The sequence below is a fragment of the Phaseolus vulgaris genome, chromosome 8, assembly GCF_051622355.1.
Source record: "Phaseolus vulgaris cultivar YP4 chromosome 8, ASM5162235v1, whole genome shotgun sequence".
Lineage (NCBI taxonomy): Eukaryota > Viridiplantae > Streptophyta > Magnoliopsida > Fabales > Fabaceae > Phaseolus > Phaseolus vulgaris.
Window position 1 is genome coordinate 3,556,827 of NC_143505.1, and position 21,051 is coordinate 3,577,877.

The following is a 21,051-nucleotide window of genomic DNA, read 5'->3' on the forward strand; positions in this document are numbered from 1 at the left end:
ATAGGGAGATTGGTATGGAAAAAAAGTTTAACAGAAAGTTGGAAAAATCTCTGAGGATTGATTGAAGTTGGTGATGGAACAGCTCTAATTATACATTAAATTTGCACCGGAATTCTTCACTTTCTTGTAGGAACTAACTTTTGCTGTCAATAATATGGGCCACATAAATAACCTTTTGAATTGTGATTTACCCACGTAACAAGAAACAAAACTTGTTCTTTCTCGATAGAAAAGCTTGCATATGTTTAACATTTATTAGACGGATTTTTCACAACGAATTCGGAAACATTTTAGTACAAGGAAAAAAAAAAAACAGTGCATGGAATCACGTCTCTTTGTTAGATTTTAAAGTTGTTTTTATTTGTTAACCCACCTATAAAAACTCGCCTTTAATATCCATTAAGTTTCGTTATGCTTTTTGTAGTTTACAATTTGGCTCTTATCATGAACAAAAAAAGTTTTAACAACATAAAATACAAACTTTTAAGCTAGTCATGGGTCCGATTTGAGTAAGATAAAACTAATCACGCATGGGCGCGTGATTCTCAAGGTGCTTTAAAACAAGTGACGCTGAAAAGTTATCGTGTCATGGGATTTTATCACGTGCTCAAAAGTTTTTGTGTCATATGATTTTATCATGTTCTCAAAAGTTAGAATTAAAAGTCTATTTGATCGACTTTAATTAGAGAACTTTTGGTAACTCTAATAGATAATGATTTTTTTTTTTGAAGTTAACACAAATTATTTAGCATTCACGATCAAAAAATGTAGTCGTGTACTCCTATCCATATATATTTTTTCTCTAATTATTCATTCATGTAATTTTAAATTACACCATTTTTAAAAATTTTCAAAACTGTAAAATGAGTGACTACATTCAGTGAATGATTATGTAATTAATGCAACAATATTTAACCACCGAAATAAGAAACTTAGTAGCAACTTTGTTAGGTCTTTAGAGAAAGATTCTGGTAGACTTAACCATAATTATACTTGAGTTAAACTGGTATAAAGATTGACATATTTTTAATATGAAAAATGAGTTTATATATTATCCAAGTTTTAAGACTATACTTATGAATCTTTATTTTTAGTAAAAACTTAGATTTACATTTAGATTTTTAATAAATAACTAATATTTGTATTATTTACATATGAACTTTCTTACAGTGAGAGAAACTGACTAAGTATAATGGTAGAGATAAAATGATAGATCCTTCAAGAGAGTTAAGATAGAAGAAATTACAACAACTCATTTATCATATCTTATATTATTTCAATCATGTAACAGATTATAATTGGAAAAAAAAACTTTATAATAAAATAGAATATTTTTAAAATTATATTCATCAAATCATAAAATGTGTCATTTTAATTTGCAATTGTCAAAAAATAACATTTTCCTAACACTTCCAATCCCAAACTTAATGCCTTACAGAAAATTGGTTATCTCTTTCTTGCATGTTTTTTCCTTTTCCCACATCCTTTGCCACGTGGTCTGCTTCCATAATAGAATTCCATGTGCTAATAATCTTCCTAATTTTGTCCTTATCTTTTTAACTCCCATAACACATTTCAACAGAGAAAAGTTAGTTGTTATGTTATCTTTTGTAAGTAACTTCATCACTGGATAAACAAAGCACAATTAAAAGACATGTTCTATTCACATGAGTTCTTCATTCCAATCTCACTTATACTAGTTTGAATTTTTTTTTATGAAAGTTGTTACGATGTTTAACTTCTCATCTCTCATCGCTCACTCTTTTTGCTTCTCTTTATTTCTCATTAATGGTTTTTATGTTTCTTCCTCTTTTGATGGCAAAAGACATTGGACTATAATCTCTCTATCTTTAAACTAAAATATTTTAATACTTCTACATGTACTCTTTTAAATATTTATGAATTAAAAATAATAATATTATTGAAGAATTCAACATTAAAATAACATTTAATGACGAATAACAAAGATGTTATAATTACATAAATTGTAAAAGATCAAATAATAAATGTTTTAATAATTTAAAGCATAAACCGATCTATCTAAATATTTTTTAGATTCGTTTAAACGTATAATTATATTAAACACGTATTTTTTCGGGAATATGTGTTCTAAATAAAAATAAGAAAAATCTTAGCGATGAACTTTTTATTATTGAAAAACTTTAGGTGAGTTTTACAAAATAAAGTTGATTGTTGCTTTTTTAAAAGGACAAACATAACATTTATCCAATAATGAAGAGTGTATTGAGAAATTAGAACGAATATATTTAAGTGAGATAAGGTTTAATTGAGTTTTTAAGTTTTTTATTATGAATTTGGTATTTTTAGTTGAGTTTTTATTAAAAAAAATCTAGTGAAGTTACACCTATGGAGAAAACTGGCAACAATACCTTGATTTCATAATAAGACGAATAAAATGTAAGGGTTTCTCTCATCTATCTATCTATAATACAAACTTATCTATAAAAAAAATAACACCTAATAAAAATAAATAAATAAAATATTACATAACAAATAACAAATAACTAATAAAAAAATTTACTAAAAAAATTAATAAATGTGAAAAATCTGAAGGAGTCTAAACTATAATAAAAAAATTTAAATTTATAATTGTAATATCTCAGTTACTACTGTCTATTACAATAAAATTCTATAGAGTCTTGTACAAACTTATAGATCATATATATCTATTTCCATTCACATTCATTCGATTTTCATTTAATCTATAATATTTTGATTTCATTTCGAACCATATTTCAAACCATACCCATGATTTCAACAAAAGTATATCAATTTATTTGGTGGGAACATTTAAGCAGGAATTCACATAGAATAATTTTGGTGTATAACAAGTCCAATCAATCAACGGTACCAATTCCGGTTCTTCCAAGTGTGTGGTTGTGTTGTTATTTATGATATCTTCTACAACCATCTTCTCCCTTCGCTTTTTCAAGAAAGGTCAACGAAGTAGCCAGAGATACAAGAACATAGTAGACCCTTCCTGAACCAAAAACTGGACAATTGAACAAAAACCTTAGTCAAACAAAGTTACAAATTAAGGTACCCGAAGGTTCGCTATACTTTTTAAGCACACTCTACTCCTTCCCTCCAAATAAATTCTTGCATACTAATCAAGCCACTGAAGAAAGGTGCATTACCATCACTCCCTTGCAGTAACACTTCACCACTAAATAGCAAATACACAATCAACAAATTAGTGAGCACTTAGAGTTAAAAAATGTCTCCTGTTCTATGTTTGTCAGTTTCCACCACTTTGTTCCACAAGCCTCAAAACCCTTCCAAGGACCCCCACCTCTCAAAAGCCAACCACAGACAGAAATCATTGCAACAATCTTTGTTAGATAACAAAGTCATCAGCAAGAGGAAGCTTTTATCCTCTGCTGTTACTGGGTTGGGACTTTCTGTTGCTCAACCCACAAGAGCTGAGCCTGAGAGCCCAGCTGCTTCCACATCAAGCAGAATCTCTTACTCAAGGTTCCTGCAATACTTGGATGAAGGTGCTGTCAAGAAGGTGGACCTTTTTGAGAATGGAACAGTTGCTATTGCAGAGATATATAATCCAACATTGGAAAAAATCCAAAGGGTCAAAATTCAGTTACCTGGTTTGCCTCAGGACTTGATCAGGAAAATGAAGGATAAAAATGTTGATTTTGCTGCTTATCCCTTGGAAGTTAGTTGGTGGCCTGCTCTACTTGACTTGTTGGGAAACTTGGCCTTTCCCTTGATTTTGCTTGGTTCTCTACTCATGATGACATCAACTAATAATCTTGCTGGTGGCCCCAACTTGCCCTTTGGACCAGGAAGGTATGACTAGCAATAAGTATGTGTAGCAACCAGCAAATATTGGGCATGCATGCAGAGGCTTTCAGTATTCTTAATTCTAATTTTCCTTCTTATTTTTTGACTAAAAAATTAACATAGGAAACAAGAAAACATATATGCTAAGTAAAGCTATTGATGGTTCAGTTAAACATAGAACTGAATCAAACTTGTTATAATTCAAGAACTCAATTCATTCAACCGGGGTTAGAGATCCCACATCGATTAGAGATTAGAATCTTTCATTGTATATAAGTGACTGCAAATCTCAATTTCAATGAGTCGGTTTTATGGGATTGAGTTAGACTTAAAGTTAAAGGGTTAAGGTATTGAGTTAGACTTAAAGTCAAAGGGTTGAGTTAGCTTAAAGTCTACTTCGCAATGTTAACATTTATGCTAGTATGATGATTTTAAAAGGAGTACATACTCTTGCATAACTGTTTTTCACTTCCACATAGGCATAAACTAGTATACTGTGCAACTTAACATTATTTCCTTTGATCATATTAACTTCAGGAGTAAGGCAAAGTTAGAGATGGAACCAAATACTGGAGTTACATTTGAGGATGTAGCAGGAGTTGATGAAGCCAAGCAAGATTTCCAAGAGATTGTTGAGTTCTTGAAGACCCCAGAGAAATTTTCTGCCGTTGGAGCCAAAATTCCCAAAGGGGTTCTTTTGGTAGGGCCTCCGGGGACTGGAAAGACATTGCTGGCCAAGGCAATTGCAGGAGAGGCTGGGGTTCCTTTCTTCTCCCTATCTGGATCAGAGTTCATTGAGATGTTTGTGGGTGTAGGGGCCTCAAGGGTGAGGGATTTGTTCAACAGGGCCAAGCAAAATTCACCTTGTTTGGTATTCATTGATGAGATAGATGCTGTAGGAAGGAAGAGAGGAACAGGTATAGGTGGAGGAAATGATGAAAGAGAACAAACACTGAATCAGTTGCTCACTGAAATGGATGGTTTTACTGGAAACACTGGCGTTATAGTCATTGCTGCCACTAACAGACCTGAAATTCTTGATTCAGCATTGCTTAGACCTGGCAGGTTTGATAGGCAGGTATAATAATAAAATCTCATCAAATTTTTCATATTTGACAATGAGTTTACTTTCTATATATTCAACTTATCAGAAATCACAGGGTGACTTTTATAAATGATTAGTTTTACAATTGTTCTTGTTCCTATAGGTCACTGTTGAATTACCAAATATAAGAGGGAGGGAAGACATATTGAAAGTTCATAGTAACAACAAGAAGCTTGACAAGGATGTTTCTCTTAGTCTCATTGCCATGAGAACTCCAGGATTCAGTGGTGCAGACCTGGCAAACCTCATGAATGAAGCTTCCATTCTTGCTGGTCGAAGAGGAAAAGATAAGATCACAATCAAAGAAATTGATGACTCCATAGATCGCATTGTGGCAGGCATGGAAGGAACCAAGATGACTGATGGCAGGAGCAAAATTCTGGTGGCTTACCATGAAATTGGACATGCTGTTTGTGCGTAAGTACATCAAATACGTATGTTAATAGAAAACTTAAACAAAACTCTTGTGGCTTACCATGAAATTGCACATGCTTACATAAAATACGATTGTTGATAGAAAAATTGAAGGTCAATACGGTTTACTCTGTGTAGGACACTGACCGCAGGACATGATCCAGTACAGAAAGTCACTCTAGTTCCCAGAGGTCAAGCCCGGGGTTTAACATGGTTCATACCAGATGAAGATTCTTCTCTAATCTCTAAGAACAAACTTTTTGCTAGAATAGTTGGAGGCTTAGGAGGCAGAGCAGCAGAGGAAGTCATATTTGGTGAAACTGAGATAACCACTGGAGCTGCTGGGGACTTGCAACAAATTACACAAATAGCAAGACAGGTTAGTATTGTGAACAAAATATATGAAAATGGGAGATTTAGAAATGCCATTGTGCTGAAAAGTTGTTATGATTTTTGCAACAGATGGTAACAGTGTTTGGCATGTCAGAGATAGGGCCATGGGCATTGATTGATCCTGGAGTGCAAAGTAGTGATGTGGTGCTTAGGATCCTGGCTAGGAACTCAATGTCAGAGAAACTAGCTGAAGACATTGATAACTCAGTGAGGGAGATAATAGAGAGAGCATATGAAATTGCGAAGAATCACATAAGGTGTAACCGTGATGCAATTGACAAGTTAGTAGATGTGCTACTTGAAAAGGAAACCCTTAATGGAGATGAATTTAGAGCTCTATTATCAGAATTCACTGATATTTCTTCTATTAATATAGACAGAACTCCTGTGAGGGAAATGATCGAAGCATAAGCACAGTTCAAGTAACAGAGAAGAATATCGATAGCTTTGTAACATAACTATGAGTATAGAAGTTATAGTTTTGATGCTATTTGTTGATAAATATGTATCAATAAAAGTTGGGATAAGACAAATTCATATAAATAATTACTTACCCTAAACCCTAAATAATTAATTAGATTATCTATTCAAATAAAAAACATAAAACAAATGAAAAAAAAAAAACAGAAGTTCCTTCAATTAAAAAATAAAAATAAAAATGCTGGTAGACACCGAATAAATTCCCTATCTAGCATTATTTATACTTTTATTTCTCCATTTAACACTCTTTTGTTTTTATTTTTCTATCTAACACTCTTTTATTTTTATTTTCCTATCTAACAACATTTTAAAAATAAATAAATAAATAATTTTTTTTTATAATTTTAATTTTGAATGCATTAAAAAATAAATATTTTTAATGTTTAAAATAGTTAGAAATATAATTAATGAATAAAAAATGAGTTTTTACAAAATAAAAATAATAAATAATAAATTTAAAATATTTAGTTTAAAATTTATTTTTTTAAGAATGAAGAAAATAAAAAATTAAACTCTACAACAACACAAAAGTTGAATTTATAAAAATAAATTAATATTTATTTTTATTATTATTGATGATGTAATCATGTTAATTTCAAGTAAAAAATACAAGACATAAATATAAAAAAATCAAGTTGAATAAGAACTGATATGGACATAAGAGAACAACATGATCGAAAAAAAAATGTTCATATTGTCAAACACCAAGACACACCTAAAGAACTTGTCCCAACATTACTGGATTGTGCAATTCTCGTCATTAATTATACCATTGAAGAAAATATTAAATGAATGATCATCTTTCATTTATTTTCCTAGTGCAGTTGCTATTAAGGAAGTAAGTGCCATCTCTTGTTCTTGCTAAGAGGGGATTCCTTGCATATACTTATTTAGTATCGTCTTATATCTGTTATATTTATCTTATTTGGATTTTTTTATATCTTTTATCGTTATCTTATTTTGTTTTACCTTTATTTTATATATTTTATGTTTTTAGTTATTATTTTTTTCTGTCATTCTTTTTTCATTTCTGTTTTTTGTTTTTATTTTATTGTTGTTGTTTTTATTTTCTAGACTTATTTATTTTTGCATTTTTTTCTTCTCATTTGTAAGTATTAAGTGTAATATTTGTTTTAGTTTTTTTTTTAGGATTTTGCATTTAAGGTACACACTTCAATATTATTTGTGTGTTCACTATTAATTAATACTAATTGACTTTGGCTTTTTTATAATTATGTCATGTATTTTTTACTTGAAATTAACATGATTACATCATCAATAATAATAAAAATAAATACTAATTTATGTTTATAAATTCAACTTTTATGTTGTTGTAGGTTTTAATTTTTTATTTTCTTTATTCTTAAAAAAAAAATTTAAACTAAACATTTTAAATTTATTACTTTTTTATTTATTAATTATATTTCTAACTATTTTAAAAATTAAAAATATTTATTTTTTAATACATTCAAAATTAAAATTATCAAAAAATAAATAAATTATTTTTTATTTTTAAAAATAGTGCTAGATAGGAAAATAAAAAATAAAAGGATGCTAGATAGAGAAATAAAAACAAAAGGGTGCTAATTAGGAAAATAAAAGTGTAAATAGTGTTAGATAGGGAATTTAACCAGTAGAAACTACTTCATCCAAAAAAAATTTAAAAAATATCCTTTGAAGCACGACTTCAATATATGTATGACAAAAATTACGTAATTAAAAAAATAACAAATTCTAAAAATGTTCCCTAACACAACTTCAATGAAAATGTACAAAAAAGGAAAGCACTGCTTGCATGTGCAACTTCTTAGTTAAGAAAATTGAATCATGAAAACTAGAGTCGTGCGCAAATATTACTTCTTAAACGTCGTTTTTATGAGTATGACTTTTTTTTAAAAGTATCCATTTTTGTAAGAACCGTTGAAAATTAGAGTAAGGAAAATGATTTTTACATCCTATTAAATAATAATATTTTAATCATTTTTAATTTTTTTAATTTTAAAAATTATTTTAACATTTTGAATGATTCATGTTGAAAGAGAAAGTTGATGTGAACCTGACATGAAAACACGCTCATTGTTCACTTTGCTGATAGACTTTTTTTACCAAGAACAAAAATTTACTGTAACGAAGAATTAGATATAATTAGTTATTCTATTTTAAATATGTTCAGTTTGTTATTCAAGTAAATCCTATTTTACACCTCTTTCTTCTATCTAACTTTACCATTTCTTTTTCATGTATTCCACTAACGGCACACTTAACTTATGGAGGGACTATACTGAAAATACATATTTGTTACACGTATGAGCCTTTTCTCTCCAAATTTTTGCACTTTCCATATTTAAATAATTAATTATATTTGGTTTGTCTTGGCCGATAAAAAACATTATTTTGTTTGTAAAAAATAAATATTCACAAACCTATCTAATACTTACTTTCTAATCAAACTAAAAAAAACCATTAAATAAAAATTAATTTTAAAAGTAAAATAATTAATTAATATAACTAAATTAAATATCATTTTATAAATTAAAAAATTATTGATATTTAAAATAATTTTTGTTATTAATAAAAATTTAAAAAATAGTTTCTAAATTGGTATCTACCTATTAGCTACAAAGGAATTTTAACTACTATTTACTTGTGATCTAAATTAGTTTCTACTAGTCTTTTAACCAATGAAATAGAAACCAATTTTAGAGACAAAAATAATTAGTTGTTATAGCGATTAAATTAGAGACCATTTTAGAGACTAAAAATATGTTTAGTTTCTAAATTAGTTTCTATTATTGTTAAATAGTTTGTAAATTGGTATCTAATTAGCAACTAAAGTTTTTGCTACCAAATTTAAAATTTAAATAATTGGTAGTTAAAACTTTAGTACCTAATTAGATACCAATTTAAAAACTATTTAACAATAATATAAACTAATTTGCAAATTAATTTTTTTTTAGTTTATAAAATGGTCTCTAATTTAGTTACTATAACAACTAATTTTGGTCTCTAAAATTGGTTTTTATTTTATAATTTTCTTGTAGTGAACTATTCATTTAAAATCTAAAATATTAGTAGTTAAAACTTTGTAGTTAATTTAGATATTAATTTAGAAACTATTTTATAATATTTTCTTAATAATAAAAATTATATTAGATATTAATAATTTTTTTAATTTTTAAATTAATATCTAATTTAATTAATATAGTGATTCATTATCTTTTATTTTTAAATTTAATTATTATTTAATGATTTTGTTTTTTAGTGACACTTTTAACTTTTAAGCTATATACACTCTATACACTCTAGTGATGTTACAAAAATATTTTTTTTTCTTGAATTGATAGTTAAGAGAGTGGACCATGCATTGTCCTTTACAAATGTTGGACTATTTCCATGAGAGAGACGTAGGTCCCAGAAATTGCCATTACTATAGCAGCCATTATTATCATGATAATGGCTACCGTCTCACCCCCAAATTTCCTGTAAGTGCCTGAAATCTTCAAGTAGCACAAGCATGGAAGCAGAATAGAAGCTGTGACACTTAGAAAGGCTCCAACCAGGGACATGAGAGACCCAAAGAAAGGAACAGCAAGGGCAACAATGGTAGTGCTCATTACCAAGACTGTGCTTACTAAGATGCTGGTCAACCTATTCTTGTGCGTCCTTGGAAGCAAATCTTTCAAAGCATTTGTAATAGGTGTTGCCATCAAAGCAAACTTGGATATGGGATTCACCAAGGTAGTGTATATTGCTAATTTTGAGCTAACTTTGTCCAGAGGCAGGTTTAATGTTATCTGTGATTCAACCTCATCACCAAACATTAAATAACCAATTACAGCCATGGATGCATAACCCACAGTGGTTATGATAAAACATACAAGCAGGACCTGCAATGTTCACAAAAACTAAATTCATTAATTACATAAAAGACACATACACTCTTTACTTGAAGATAGGATAATATGGACCACTTTAATTCAAATCAAACATGAGTACTTACGTTAGAGAACTGATGTTTGTTTGTCATAGAATTGTACAATGTGGGAAACACAGGATGTGCACAGTAACAAAAGGCATACAAGCTAACAGCTGTGGGGAGACCATTCCAATTCACCAGAGTACTTCCTTTATGATGAAAACCAACTCCATCAACTGTTGCAGTCCATGTTATTGAAAGGATGATGACAGCAGAAGCAAAGACTCCACTTGCAGATAAGTAAGAGAGTAGACTCAAGTTATCCAACCAAACTGTGGGCAAGATGATAAGGGCAACCATTATCACAAAGAATTGCTTCCCACTAATTGCTAAGCCAGCTATCTGAACCTCCCCAATGGGGAACATGTTGCTCAAGTTATCACCTTCAAGAATCAAGAATCCTATTGAAACTAAATAGAGTTCGGTGTACATGGATACTGACACTATTAGCCTTCCTGTCTTTCCAAATGCAAGTTCACCTATATCAGGGTAGGTTCTAATGTTTGAGTTCTTGTCCATGCATCGTTTAATGAGAAGGCCCGTGTAAAATGCAGCAGCGGCAATAGAAAACAGAAGAGCCAAGCTTAACCAGCCTCCTGTTGCAAGAGCATATGGAACTGAGAGAATGCCAACACCTGGAAATTAAACCAAAGTCGCACACAAAACATTAGCCTTATATATATTAGATTATGTTTCTACATATAACAGAATGTCTAGGTTGAAGCAAGTAGAAAAGAAACATGTTATTTCAATAAGTTGTAGGGAGTGAAACCTGCTATTGTATTGAGTCCATTAAGGCAGGTACGAAAGAAGGATACAGTATTTTTGGCAGAAGGATGGGAGGCTATGGCTTTCTCCTCATCATTGTGAAGCAAAGGTGCGATCAAGGAAGAATTGTACGAGAGCTTTTTTGACATTTTGTGCAAGATCTGATATAGCTGTTGATCAGAGAGAAGTTGAATTTTTTTTTTATGTAAGAATGATTGATATTGGAGTGGATTGAATTTGCTCTCAGAACTGGTCTAATAAATACATACAAATTTGAAGTTGTTTTCCACTTCCAAAGGTCACAAAAACGTTTATTATATTTCCGAATTCAGAAAGACCTAATGCAAAACATGGGCCACGCGTAAATACCCTCGTCTTTTTCCCCTACCCAATATGAGTTTGTTTTCTAACTCGTTTAAGAGTATTTAGCTTATTTTAAACGGGTTTTTCAACTTAACTTCCCAGTCTAGCTAGTGAAATCAGCAATCTAATCTACCTAGGACTCAAACACAAAAAAACATTTACTATAAACAAAAAAAATATATTTTATACTTATTTTTAAAATACTAAAAATAATTAATAAGATATATTTAGTAGTATTCAACATGTATTGATGGATACAACAAAATTCCTACTTAAAATATATCTTTTTTTAATTCGAGACACTTGAAAAGAAAAATTAATTATTTTATTTACTAAATTAGAGATTATTTTAGAGACTAAAAAAATTTTGGTTTCTAAATTAGTTTTTATTATTGTTAGATGATTTTTAAATTGGTATCTAATTAGCAACTAAAATTTTAGTACCAAATTTAAAAATTAAATAATTGATAGTTAAAACTTGATAGCTAATTAGATACCATTTTTATATATATTTATTTATTTCTAAATTCATATGAAAATAATACAACTTTAAAGTTGAAATTATCATTTTCCTTGTCTGACTCAAGTGGGAAAAGATCAGATATATACCTTGACTATTCTATAACGTGTAAGAGCTTTTTAGTAAAATATAGGTCCCACTTGATTAAGCACTAACTAGTAAGCATGAGCATGTGTATCTTACTTTAGGATGTTTGAAAGTGACGTCTTTGAGGGTATTTGCACTGGACCACTCATACTTTATCAAAATATTATTATATTATTAAGAAAAGTTGTGAAATGAAAGTAGATTACTTTATGCGCTATCAAACAAGTTTTTTCCTCTGCACTTTTGCTTTATTATTAGATATGCACAAATTTATTTTTATTAACTAATGACTCGTTGGGACGACGATTTCAGGTTAGATAAAGCTCATGTCATTATAGAATAATTTTGGTTAAAAAATTATAAAATTTGCACAATTCAGATGAGTCAGGTTTCTGTTTCGATTAACAACGTTTGGGGTTCAATTTAGGTTGGCATTGTGAGCGAAATTTGGAATATTAGAAACTCGGTAATCTTTAATAGTGGAGTGGCAGATGTGTCTGAGGTGTTCGCTTTGGTGCAAGTTAAGGTATGGTCTTGGATTCATCCAAAATCTCATTTTTCTTATTGCCCGTATTCTAGTTGGGTTTTAAATCCTTTGGATTGTATGAGATTAATTATGTAATGTTGGGTAGTGTTGGTCAGGTAGTCCATTTGACAAACTGGTAGGCAGTCGTTCTAAGAGTTATTGTCAGGTATTTATGTATAAGGGTTGGACCCTATTTATTTATTTATTTTATTGTTGATAAAAAAGATTTATAAAATTAATGTCTCTGCATGGTATGTATAACTTTGATTAGAATTTATATTATGTTTAATTGAAGTTATGGATGAATAATATGATTTTAATGTTGAATAAAAATGACTAAAATCGTATATATTTTATTTAACATTACAATGTGTTATTTTTGTACAACTTTAATTTCGTGTGAATTTTATGGTTGTGAATAATTTGATAAGTTAAAATAAATAGTTTTATGAATTAATTTAGTAGTTGTGTATAATTAAATAAGTTAAAATAAGTAATAATTTTTTTTTTAATATTTTCCAGTTCACAAGAATTTTTTTTAAAACATGAACTTAAAATAAGTACGAATATATTACATATACTTTATCAAAATACACATTTATAAAGAAAACACTTATTTTATAACTTGAAATGAAAAATTGTCAAAAAAAATCACAATAAAATATTAAGGAGCTAAAAGTTAATTCCATAAAAAATTACTCTTTTAGACATTCATCTATTTACAAAGAAGTTAAGTATTTGAAAAAAAGAGTGTTAACAATTAGTTCACGTAAACTCTGAAACATAAACTCTGTTAAAAAAAATATAACTCCTCAAATATTAAGGATAAAAGCAAAAAATCATTTCCAATACTCATGAAATAATTCCAACTTGCATATTATACACATAAATTATTAATATTATATGGCAATTGCTCCCTGCATCCAACATTTTTTATCCTGCACCCAACACAAATTGAAAATTCCGAAAATACCCTTTATTCTGGAAATGAAAATCCAAAATTGAAAATAATGCATTTTGGAAAAGTAGATTTAGAAGAGTTTTAAAAATCTGGAAACAAAAATTAAAATCCCATTCTAGATAAAAAAAATCCAAAATTAAAAATAATACATTATGGAAAAATTTATTTAAAAAAAATTATTGTGTTCTGAAAAAAAAATCAACAAAATATTTTTATGTGTACCTTTTTTAAGGGTATTTTCGTCCTTTCACTTTTAATTGGATGCAGCCACACATATCGTACAGGAAGCAATTGCCATATTATATATGTATAACGTAATAATTTATTGCATTTTTATTAGCGGACTGTGTATCGGCCCACATCACCTTGATAGCCTTACATGAGACCTTTAACATATGTGCAACTATTACATGTTTTCATTCACCTCACGCGTGAAGAAAAAATAGTGTCTTAAGGATAAGGATACACAAAAATCCAAATTATAAAATTCAATTCATAATTACTTTAATTCATATTATTTTTAATCTATTTAAATAAAATTATTTTAAATTTAAATTCGTATTTTTAGATTTTAAGTGTAATTAATTTAATTGGATATAAATTAAATATATTTTTGAATTATTTAAAATAGATTTTAGGTTAGATTGAGTTAGTCTAGACTCACGTCGAGCCGAGTGGACCCGTGTCTGATATGAGTTGGATTGAACATAGAACCTTTTAAACTCTTGAACTCAACATTATATGAGAATGAAAACAATAATTCAAGGATCTAATAGTGCTTAAACAATGAAAAAAACGAAATCAAAACAACAAGCTGAAAACAGAAACGAAATCAAGGAAGCTTAAGGAGTCATCAATGGAGACATAGCTTTCCAAAATGATGATCCAAACTCAATAAGAGAGCTAACTCCTTGTAAACATCCATGGAACAAGATTACTAAACACAAATGAACCATAACAACAAGGAATCGAACAGAAAAGTGTTGAATAGCATAAGAACACCAAACCAATCGATGGAAAGATGAAGAACAATAAAGGAAAACTAAACTACCGAATGAAATTGAAATTGGAGAAGAAAGGAATGAACACTTATGGAATGAAGCTCGGCTGGATTGAGAATTTGGAACTGCATCACGCCATTTGGAGTCTTGTTCGAAGATAAGTGAAAGGAAGCCGCCACTTGAAGCTCTCCAATGGCACACAAGATAAGGCTATGGAAGAAGGAGAAACCAAAACTCATAATTCTCTCTCAATTTGAGTAGAGTTTCTCTATATCCAATTTCCAATTCTGAATTTTACAAGAGCCCACACCTCTATTTATAGTGTGAGGGTGCTGAAAAATAGGTGGGAAAATTCAAATGAAACTCATTTGAAATTCCCACAAAAAACAAGTCACATGGGAGGTGTGACCTTTTTCTACTATGACACCTCCTAAAAACTACACCTACACTTACTCTCCTAAGTCACATGGACAATGTGACTCTCTCTAATACATTCACACCTATTTATTTAATATCGCACCCCTACACTATACAATAGAAATAAGAAGAGTCATCTTTTGACACTCTTGTCCCAAAGCTCTTGCCATGCTCCTAGTGATTCTTTGGGCTTGGGCCCCTTCTTGGGCTTGGGCATCCTCTACTTGGTTTCCATCAGTGTCCACGTCAAGTCGAGTCGGCCTGGGTCTACGTCAAGTCGAGTCGACCTAATCCATGTCAAGTCAAGTTGGTCTGGGTTCATTTTGAGCAGAATCAATCCAGTCCATGTCGAGTTGAGTCGATGCAGGCCCATGTCAAGTCCAGCCGATCCAGGCCCATGTCAAACCGAGTAGACCTGAGCCCATATTGAGCCTAGTCGACTCGAGCTCATTTTGAGTCGATTCGATCTGGGACCCTGTCGATCTGAGTGTGCCTAGTCTATGTCGAGTCAGTTTGGGCCCATATTGAGCTGAGTCGACCCGGGATCATGTCGAGCCGAGTTGACCTGGACCCATGTCAAACCGAATTGGCTCGGCACATGTTGAGCTCATTCGACCTGGGTCCATGTCGAGTCAAGTGGGTCCGGGCTCGTGTTGAGCTTATTCGACCCAGGCCTAAGTCAAGTCGGCTCAGGCTCATGTTAAGCTGAGTTGCATAGTACCAAGTCGAGTGTAGTCGATCTAAGTCTAGGTCAAGCCGAGTCAGTCCAGATCCAGGTCTAGATCCAAGTCGAGTCAACCTAGGCCCATGTCCATATCAAAATAGATTTAATATAATTGACAAAATGAATTTAATCTAAAGTTAATTTTAAAAAATTCAAATAAATTTGATATAGTTAAAATAAATATGGATCTGGATAGATTTTGAAAAATTCAAATCCATAACCTCCCGTAGTTAAGGATCTAATTAAGGAGAACCCATGTGCAAGGCAAGAGTTTTAGGCACACAATTCACTACAAATCTAATCATATATCCAGCCACTTTGTAGCATAGTTCTCTACCTAACATACATAAATTGACATACACATGAATGTGGACCGAAACACATAAAAAAAGAGGTGAAGACGTATTTTTAAATAATACAAGATCACAACTTCACTTGTGAAGTCATACCACATGAAGATAACTTCACATGTGATTAAAATGAAATTGTGACACGTCAACATAACTTCATACAATTATCATAAAAAAATAAAAATGAAAAATTACACACAAATTGATTTTACATATTATTAAAACAACTTGCGCTCATTTAAAAACTTTAAATTAGTTACTCTAATTTGAAATCAAATAAAAATTTAATTGTGTAATTGCACCAATTATGTTTTGTATAAATGATCAAAGAAATTACTTGCTCTTATTTTGATCAGGTTCTCCATCAATTCTAAAGCAATTTTTAATTGAAGGATTTTTTGTCCATATGCCAATAAAATAGTAACCTATTACAATTATCTAATCCGAGAAAGAAATTGAAATTAATCAACTAACACTACCTGTTTTGAAATCATATATTAGAGGTCACTCTATGCCATTATCTAAAACATTTATGAAGGAGTTGAAAAGTATACAACAAGGTATTAAAATAGTTAAAAAGAAAAAAGAGAAGTGGGTTGGTAATCAGGTTAAACTATGAAAACACATTTGATTTTGTAAGATGGGAGTTTCTATGATAGAAAAGTTGGGATTTTGTAAGGAATGAACTTGCTGGAAAAATAGAAAAAAAAAAAAAAAGAGTACACATTTAGGTGGTGGAAAAACTTAAAAAAAAAGCTATTAGATTTCCTAGGTATATGAGAACTCACTAATTAAAGAAGAACCAACAAAAAATAGATGGTATGTAGTGATATGATTGATTAAAAAAATTATTCTCCGAAAAACGAATATTCTATTATACTTAAATATTATCGATTATGTGTCTATAATAAGAAAAAATTTCTTATTTATCAAGACGTACAATTTATAGTGCCTTAGACATAATTGATCATATACTCATATAAAAGAAAAAATTAAGACATTAAAAGGTCAAATGGTCTCTAAAAAAATGTACGAAGAAAAAACAAATGAAAAAAATGTATTTATTATTGAGAGTAATGTTATTGATATAATCTACCTTTTTCTTTCAAATCCATTATAATTTTTCCTTTTCATTTTCTCAGTTCCTTATTTTTCTGAAATAAAATATTTTTATTTTTTACTCTATCTTTTTTTTTTCGTACCTACAATATATGTTCGTTATTACAAAAATAAAGGACGATAGAAAATAAAAGGTAAAAACAAGAAAATCTAAGTACAAAGAAATTTATTGAAAAAGCAAGTAGTTAATCTAAGCAACTCTCCCCTCTCATCACTTGATTCCCATTTTGTTATATAATAATAATAATAATAATAAATATCATTTTGAAATTAAATATTTTTATTTTATTTCTTCATCAAAAACAACTTTTATTTCAACCTACCAAACATTGTAATAAGTTCTCCATGCGAACATTGTTCAAACTAAGAGAGTCTCCGGCTGCGCCGCACTTTATCTTCCACTTTTGTAAAAAGAGATTTGAATTTGAATCTTCTCGTGATGACAGGAAGAAGAAAAGGTTGACAAATAATCCAATGGACAACCTGTCACTTGTTTTCTTTTCCTTCTAAACCATTTAATTAAGGACTAATCAATAATTGATAAGCTAAAATAGTTAGGAAGCTAAAATATTCCGTCTACTCGTCGAGTCTAATGTTGTGTATAAAGACATTGTTTATTGATATTCATATTTAAATATATTAATATTATAATAATGTAAATTAAAGAATTTTAAATAATTATTCTTAAAAAGAATGTAATATTTATTATTGAATTAAGTCAATAATAAGACTAGATACACAAAAAATATGATAGGGATTTTAATATATATCAGAGAAGAAAGAAAGACAAATTACACACTATTTAAGAGTTCACATATTCTTGGCTCCGCTGAATGTTCTAGGTCTAAGATCGGCAAGACTTTTGTCTGTAACAATCTGGCACCCACTGTTAGGCAGGTAAAACTTTTCCTACCTCCACAATATATATGTAAAATTTTACTTATTCCAAAAGGCAACACAGACGTCATCCATAAAAGAACTATGTTGCGACACTTGAACAGTTCGCCACCACCGAGCCAATTCTAATTGAAATCCCGTTTTGAACGTGCCTTATCATTTGGGTGAAGTGATTACGACAATTTGCAATTTATAGGGGATCGTCTCGGTCCATTCATCAAAAGAAAAAATCATGTTAGGGTCTTAACCCTTCATGGTGTCGAGCATGACCTCAATCCAATAAAAACCATGTTAAGGTGAAGACCCTGCATGGTGCCGAACATGAATTCGATCCATTCAAAAAAACCATGACAACGTGAAGACCCTACATGGTGTCGAGCATGAACTCGGTCCATTGAAAAAACCATGACAGCGTAAAGACCCTGCATGTTGTCGAGCATGAATTCAGTCCACTTAAGAAAACCATGACAACTTGAAAACCCTGCATGGTGTCGAGAATGAACTCGGTCCACTCAAGAAAACCATGACCGCAAGAAAACCTTACATGGTGCCGAGAATGAACTCGATCCACTCAGGAAAACCATGATAGTGTGTGAAAACCCTGCGTGGTGTCGAGCATGAACTTGGTCAAATGCAGATGGACGATGATTCCTAATTATATGTTTCTAACATGAAAATATGTTATATTTATACTACACGAATCAGCTGATTGAAAGAAGAGGAGATGCGAGGTTGGGAATAGACACGCAAAAGGTTAGAGTAATGAAAGTGAAGAAGAGGAAGCGTGAAGTAATTAAGGAAAATTGTCAATGACGTGACTGTAGGAGTAATAAGTATGGTAAGACATGGTTGAGAGATACGTGAGTGGGTTCATGCCTAAGGCTATAGGGTTCTAGCGTCATAGGCTGAGCTCGATATTGCATATAAGCAGTTCGTCCATCTACCGATATTCATATTTAAAGACATTAATGTTGTATTAGCACAAATTAAGGGATTTCGAATAATTAACCTTAAATAGGAGACAACATTTATTATTGAATTATATCAATAACAAGGTTAGAAACAAAAGAGATAGGACGAAGATTTTAGTATATATCAAAAAAAAAAAAGACATATCACACACTAGTTAAGAGTTCACATATTCTTAAGTACATAAAATATTCTAGATCTGAGATCGCTATGAAAGAGTTACTTTATCTTTGGGCACAATTACTTAAAAACCGAAAGAGTTACTTCGGGCACAATTACTTAAAAACCGATAAAGCAATAGGAGGTCATGCTGCTATTCATTCACCACCATCCCCACAATATTCTGGTAAATGAGGACTCATATGATATATAGAGAGAGAACGGCAAACTAAAAAAAGATTATAAAAAACCAAATCTGCACGTATGCGAAACAGCGAGAAGGGCAGAAAAAAATTGAATGAGGTTATGAAATTTAGGATAGTAAGTACCTGACAAAGCATTGAGTCCATTGAAACAAGTGTTGAGGAAAGATGTGGTGGCATAACCATTTGAAGAATCTGTTTGAGGATTTTTGTTCCGTTCATGGCAGCGTTGGGTTTGGTCTTGGATTAGGGGAATATTAAGGTTATGGCTTAGGTTGCTGTCGCCACCATCCATTTCGAACAGTTGTGGTGAAAGAGTATGAGTATTAGGTTTGCAGCCTGCCCTGTCTTTTGCCCACTTATTCACTTCTTCTCATTACTGTTATAATAAAATTCGCCATATACACGACAAAATAAAACACAAAGGAATAAACTATCCCTTTTCAATAAATGAATATTAATTTATATATAGATTAATGGTTTCATACTCATAATTTTACTAACATTATAACTTTTAGACTTCAAATTAAGAAACTTTTTTTATATTTCTTCTTTAAGAAATATTTTAAATGAAAGTTTTCTAGACAAATTATATATATAAATATTTTCTTAAATTATAATTAATAATTTATAAATTTTATTAATAATAAAATTAATTTGAATATTAATAATTTTTTAATTTCTAAAATAATATAGAATGTAATAAATATAATAATTAATTATCTTTTATCTTTAAAATTAATTTTTATTTAATATTTTTTCTATAATAAAACATTTGAAGGTGAGATCTGTACAAGTTTAAACTATTATCAGCCTCAGAAATATAGGTGGATGTCTTTCGTTGGACAAAGAAAAAGAATGAAAAATGGAGTAATGTGTGTCGGAAAAGATTTGTCAAAAGAAAATAGTAGGCATACACGACTATCATCAAGTGTTAAAAGACAAAAAAAACTCGGTATCATTCAATGGCTACGCTAATAAATTGTTAATTAAATAATAATTATTAATAAAAAATTATTAAATAATAAAAATTAATTCAGAGATAAAAAAATTAATTAGTTACTATAATGATTAAATTATAGATTATTTTAGAGACTAAAAAATTATTGATTTCTAAACTATTGTCTATTGTTGATAAATAGTTTCTAATTAATACTAATTTAGAAACTATTTATTAATAATAGAAATTAATTTAAAAATCAATAATATTTTTAGTCTCTAAAATGATATCTAATTTAGTCATTATAGCAAATAATTATTCTTGTAGTGGATTGAAGGTAAACCTCACTGCCCTATTTACTGTCGGACAATGAATTTTAACTAGTTTTTATTATTGATAAATAGTTTTTAAATTAGTTTCTATTATTGATAAATAATTTCTAAATTAGTTTCTATTATTGATAAATAGTTTCTAAATTAGTTTCTATTATTGATAAATAATTTCTAAATTGGTATCTAATTAACTATCAATGTTTTAACTACCAATTTAGAAACTATTTATCAATAATAGAAACTAATTTAGAAACAAATAATTTTTTTAATTTTTAAATGTCTCTACTTTAGTCACTTTAACAACTAATTATTATTTTTTATCTCTAAAATTGATTTCTATTTAATTATTTTCTTGTAATGGATTGAAAGTAAATATCACTGCCTATTTATTTATTGTCATGCAATGAATTTTATGAGTTTACTAACATTGTTCTAAATTTGTTTTTTTTTTTAAGTATGACCTAAACATTCATAGATAAATATTTAAAATCCATAGAGTTAAAATATGTATTAAAAAAACAGGTTGTT

The 21,051-nt window shown here is 29.8% G+C and overlaps 2 protein-coding genes across 3 annotated transcripts; one reads left to right on the top strand and one right to left on the bottom strand.

Moving 5' to 3' along the window:
• Positions 1–2,709: 2,709 nt before the first annotated feature.
• Positions 2,710–6,273, top strand: FTSH6 (FTSH protease 6). Its single transcript, XM_068633044.2, has 5 exons — positions 2,710–3,825; positions 4,357–4,897; positions 5,028–5,341; positions 5,477–5,717; positions 5,801–6,273. Exons 1-5 carry the CDS (start codon positions 3,239–3,241, stop codon positions 6,140–6,142), a joined length of 2,025 nt encoding a protein of 674 aa, XP_068489145.2. The 5' UTR covers positions 2,710–3,238; the 3' UTR covers positions 6,143–6,273.
• A 3,247-nt stretch (positions 6,274–9,520) lies between these two features.
• LOC137825991 (amino acid transporter AVT1I) lies at positions 9,521–19,623 on the bottom strand. 2 transcript variants are annotated; one of them, XM_068631819.2, is made up of 4 exons: positions 19,378–19,623; positions 10,960–11,125; positions 10,212–10,822; positions 9,521–10,098 (listed from the first exon to the last, which is right to left on the bottom strand). In XM_068631819.2, the coding sequence occupies exons 1-4, from the start codon at positions 19,471–19,473 to the stop codon at positions 9,583–9,585; spliced, it is 1,389 nt and encodes a 462-aa protein (XP_068487920.1). In that variant the 5' UTR covers positions 19,474–19,623; the 3' UTR covers positions 9,521–9,582. The 2 variants fall into 2 exon arrangements, with proteins under 2 accessions (XP_068487920.1, XP_068487921.1); XM_068631820.2 differs by lacking the exon at positions 10,960–11,125 and having other exon boundaries at positions 19,378–19,616.
• Positions 19,624–21,051: the final 1,428 nt, after the last annotated feature.

Bases quoted from the DNA above. Each gene is read 5' to 3' on its own strand.
- FTSH6 (XM_068633044.2), top strand. From the start codon at position 3,239: ATGTCTCCTGTTCTATGTTTGTCAGTTTCCACCACTTTGTTCCACAAG. The intron at 3,826-4,356 runs GTATGACTAGCA...TATTAACTTCAG, and splicing joins TTGCCCTTTGGACCAGGAAG to GAGTAAGGCAAAGTTAGAGA. The intron at 5,342-5,476 runs GTAAGTACATCA...TACTCTGTGTAG, and splicing joins ATTGGACATGCTGTTTGTGC to GACACTGACCGCAGGACATG.
- LOC137825991 (XM_068631819.2), bottom strand. From the start codon at position 19,473: ATGAACGGAACAAAAATCCTCAAACAGATTCTTCAAATGGTTATGCCA. The intron at 11,126-19,377 runs GTACTTACTATC...TCTGATCAACAG, and splicing joins TGGACTCAATGCTTTGTCAG to CTATATCAGATCTTGCACAA. The intron at 10,823-10,959 runs GTTTCACTCCCT...TTTAATTTCCAG, and splicing joins TGGACTCAATACAATAGCAG to GTGTTGGCATTCTCTCAGTT.